Genomic DNA, 4,662 nt, shown 5'->3' on the forward strand with positions numbered 1-4,662 from the left:
GTGCAGGAGGTCCGCGAGGCTGCCCCCGAGCAGGCTCCCGTGCAGGAGGTCCGCGAGGCTGCCCCCGAGCAGGCTCCGGGGAAGGTCCGCGAGGCGGCCACCCGGCCGGCTCCCGGGAAGGTCCGCAAGGCGGCCACCCAGCCGGCTCCTGTGCAGGTTTGCGAGGCGGCCACCCAGTTGGCTCCCGTGAAGGTCCACGAGGCGGCCACCCAGCCGGCTTCCGGGAAGGTCCGCGAGGCGGCCACCCAGTTGGCTCCTGTGAAGGTCCACGAGGCGGCCACCCAGCCGGCTCCAGGGAAGGTCAGCGATGCTGCCACGCAGTCGGCTTCGGTGCAGGTTCGTGAGGCTGCCACGCAGTTGTCTCCCGTGGAGGCCACTGATACTACCCAGTTGGCTCAGGTGAAGGCTGGTGAAGCCTTTGCCCAGCACACTTCAGGGGAGGCCCACCAGGTTGCCAATGGGCAGTCTCCCATTGAAGTCTGTGAGGCTGCCACCGGGCAGCATTCTCTAGATGTCTCTAGGGCTTTGTCCCAGAAGTGTCCTGAGGTTTTTGAGTGGGAGACCCAGAGTTGTTTGGATGGCAGCTATGTCATAGTTCAGCCTCCAAGGGATGCCTGGGAATCATTTATCATATTATAAATGCATCTCTGGTGTGAGCCAGGATAGATGGTACACACCTGCCAATCCAGAACCTAAAGGCAAGGGGGTTAGCTTGGGCTGAGTAAGGCAATGATCTTAAACAGCCTGCCTAAGACTCCCTTCATCTTTCTTTCTGGTTTTTGCCCTAGGAATCAGGAAGAACAGAGTAGAGCTTTTTTGTTTCCCCATTGTGTTAAATGTTTGCAAACACAATTTAAAGTATTCTAATAAAAAAATTGCATTCCCCAGGTGTGTATTTGAATGGAGGGATGGGGACAGAGCTCTCCTCCAGCCGCCAAGTGCTGTTACACACCCTCACCCCGAGGAGGGTGGAATGTCTTGGATAGTTGGTCCCCATCCCGGCACCCCCAGCATCAGATGCTTCCACTGTGCTGATTAACCCAGGACATCTGGTGTTTCGATTAAGATGCCTTGAAGGGCCATTGAGTCTCCTGACTGTATCTTGAGCAGACTGGTGTGAAACCTTGTTATTTGATAACTGGCTTTGAGAGGTGTAGTTGTGGGGCTCACAGAAACTGGGCCACCAGCCAGGGAGTATATTGCAGGGGCTGTACCTAGGCCCCCTACACATTTGTAGTAAATGTGCAACTTGGTCTTCATGTTGGTCGCCTAACAAATGTGAGTGTGGCTGGCTTGGTCTCGGTTCCCTGCCATTCGATACCCTTTCCCCTACCTGGACTGCCTAGGTGGACCTCAATGGGAAAAGAGGTACCTAGTCCTGCTGGGACTAGATGTCCCAAGGTCTGGTGGTACCCAAGGGTGGGGGCTCCCCTTCTTAGAAAGGGGAAGGAGACAATGATTTGTAAGGAAAGAGAGGGGCCTATGATTGGCAGGTAAAGTGAATTACATTGAAACATAGTGAATTGTATCCAGTTACCACTAGCTACTTCAGATTTTGGCTAGTGTTTTTTTTTTTTTTTTTTTTTTTTTTTTTTTTTTTTTTTTGGAGGGTGTTTTTTTGTAGGAGGGCTGGGACTCACTGCAAAGCTATCAGCCTCAGAACTTACACGTGGCATGTCTCACGAGGTAGAGGCAGCTGAGTGCTACCTTTGAGCAGTTTGAGCAGAAATATTCAGGTGGTAGGGCTAGCTAGCAGCTGGTAGTGATGCCAGGAGGCAGGGTTTGATGCTGCAGGCCTTTATTCCCAGCCCTTGGGAATCTGGGCCAGGAAGACCTCAAAGTTCAGGATCCTGCTGATATAGTAGCAAGTTCAGGCCAGCTGGGACTGCACAATGAGCCCTGTCTCAAATTCTAGAAGATAATCATGGAGAAGGGAAGAGAGAGGAAATCTTGGGGTTGGCACAGGGGAAGCAGAGCTTCCATATTCTGGATGACAAAGCTGGATATAGAAATGATTTTGAGGGTGGGATACCAAGTTTAAGGAACCTTTATTTGGGCATGTTCTGTTCTGTGGTGGCAGGGTCTCACTGTATAGCCCTAGCTGGCTTACTACTCTCACTATATAGTTCCTGTTGGCTTAGAACTCCAATCTGCCTGCATCTGCCTTCCTAGTGCTGGGATTAAAGGCATGGGGCACCACCTCCCTGCTGAACCACAATTAACTCATAAAATGATGGGAATATTGGAGTGTATCCCTGTATCTATGTTAATACTGCCATTTGCCAGAAAAACCAACTCCACCATTCTGGGCCAAATTTAAAGCAAGTATTAAATATTTCAATACTGACCAAAAAGAAATGGACTTTGGTCAGGAACTTTCCCCAGGAATTTCCAAGTTGCAATGGCCTTTAGCCAAGTATTGCAGGGACTTGTAAGGACAAGTTTATAGGCCATCTTACTTTCTCATGAGGCTTATCTCCCAAGAATTACTGAGACATCCCAGCATTCCAGGAAATTACCTGTTCCTGGGCAGGTGGGGCTTACAGGTTAATTTTGGGCATCACACTGGCCAAGTCTAAAGATTTAACCATAACTATATCCTTTACCTTGTGTATATCGTATAAGTGGGTTTCATGACATTGCTCCTAACATGGGCTTTGATTTGATTACATTTGCCAGTTATTTCCTTTGCCTCTGCTTTTAGCTTATTTCTTTGAATTTATATTCTCTGTAATGAGAAAGAACATGTTAGGCCTGTCTAAGACAGCTTGTTTTTCTTGTTATGATGCACTCCATCTGTTTCCTGTAAATGCCTCCCTCTTCTCAGAATTCTTGTCCGCCCCCCCCCCCAGCTTCGCAAGTGGTGGGACTATAGGCTCTTGTGTGTTAAAAGAGGATAGGAAGTAGGGGTTGTGATGGTCTCCTGTAGCCCAGGCTATCTAGTTTCCTACATAGTGGAAGATGACTTTGAACTTAGGTTTTTTTTTTTTTTTTTTTTTTTTTTTTTTTTTTTTTTTTGCCTCTGTCTCCTAATGCTGGAGTTTCAGTACACTGCCACATTAGCTTTTAGATTTCCTGTTTTACAAGAAAGTCAGCAGCAGATAGGGAACCAAAATAGGTAAAGAAACCCAAATAGCTACTCTGTGGCTATTTATTCCAAACTGCCAGGGCTGGCTGTGCAGAGAGAAGGGGCCAGGGTGAGGTGAGGGGGGATACATTGTATCCGCTGGATTATAGGGGATTGGGTACCTGGGAGGAAGGGAGTTTGTGAATAGTCTGAGGGAGGGAGCCTAGAGGCTAGCATTGACCTTGATATGTGAACAGGTGCCATAGGTATATGTTAATGGAGCCTACAACCATCTGCCAGAGATAAGAAGAATGACTGCTTTCGGGAAGGAGGAAATATATTCAAGCCCTGGAAGGAATTCTGGCTTTTGTCTAAATGTCTGATTCTGGGAAAAGGAGTTTCTTGACTGTTTTGAAAAGAAGGAAAACTCTGCCCTCACCGAAAAGGCCTAAGGAGAGATGGCTCCTTGGTTAAGAGCACTGACTTCTCTTCCAGAGGTCCTGAGTTCAATTCCCAGCAATCACAAGGTGGCTCACAACCATCTGTAATGGGATGCCCTCTTCTGATGTGTCTGAAGAGAGCAATGGTGGTATACTCATATGCATAAAATAAAAAATAATAAAATCTTTTAAAAACATGTTTGAAAGGGAAAGAATCTTAAAAAGAATAGATCTAAAATGACTTTCAAAGACTATGGTAAGATGTGTGTATGAAACATCCTTGGATGGAAAAAGCACTAGAAGAGCAGGCAGGTACTCTATAATTGAGCTGTTTACATATATATATATTTTTGAGACATGGTCTTATAGCTCAGGCTGACCTGGGATTCACTATATAGCCAAGGATATTCTTTTTTTTTTGGTTTTTCGAGACAGGGTTTCTCTGTGTAGCCCTGGCTGGCTGTCCTGGCACTCACTTTGTAGACCAGGCTGGCCTCGAACTCAGAAATCCGCCTGCCTCTGCCTCCCGAATGCTGGGATTAAAGGTGTGCGCCACCACGCCCAGCAGATATTCTTGAATTTCTGATCCTTCCGCCTCCACTGCCAAGTGCTGGGGTAAAGGGGTGTGCCACTATTTCTGGTTTATGCAGTGCTGGGAACCTAACCCAAGGCTCTGTACATGCTTGGCAACACTTCAGGATATAGCTGTGTTATGTCTCCAGCCCTAAAACTGACACAGAAAGCCACTAAGGAGCTCAGGCTGGAGTAAAACAAAATCTTCCTGCCTCACTCACACCTCCACTCTTCAGAATAATGGGATTGTAGGTCTGGGCACTGTGTCCAGAACATCCGAGCTGAAAATGTTAAACTGAGTGGTGGTGGCAGATGCCTTTAATCTTAGCACTCAGGAGGCAGAGGCAGACAGATCTCTTTAGAGTTCAAGGCCAGCCTGGTCTACAGAGTGAGTTCCAGGACAACCAGGGCTACACAGAAAAACCCTGTCTGGAAAAAGTAAAATTAAAAAAAAAAAACACCCAGCCGGGCATGGTGGCGCACGCCTTTAATCCCAGCATTCGGGAGGCAGAGGCAGAGGCAGGCGGATTTCTGAGTTCGAGGCCAGCCTGGTCTACAAAGTGAGTGCCAGGACAGCCAGGG

General features: G+C 47.8%; 1 protein-coding gene across 2 annotated transcripts in view; it reads left to right on the plus strand.

The window, feature by feature from the left end:
• Khdc3l (KH domain containing 3 like, subcortical maternal complex member) overlaps nucleotides 1-809 on the plus strand; it is a 2,038-nt gene extending 1,229 nt beyond the window's left edge. Inside the window, exons 4-5 of one of the 2 annotated variants that reach the window (XM_021173422.1) lie at nucleotides 7-336; nucleotides 789-809. In XM_021173422.1, the coding sequence (XP_021029081.1) occupies nucleotides 7-336; nucleotides 789-809 (351 nt within the window). Of the gene's footprint in view, nucleotides 1-6; nucleotides 640-788 lie in introns of those variants that run through there. The other variant, XM_021173421.1, reaches the window with a different exon arrangement.
• The last annotated feature ends 3,853 nt before the right edge of the window (nucleotides 810-4,662 follow it).

Source organism: Mus caroli, chromosome 9 (assembly GCF_900094665.2).
Source record: "Mus caroli chromosome 9, CAROLI_EIJ_v1.1, whole genome shotgun sequence".
Lineage (NCBI taxonomy): Eukaryota > Metazoa > Chordata > Mammalia > Rodentia > Muridae > Mus > Mus caroli.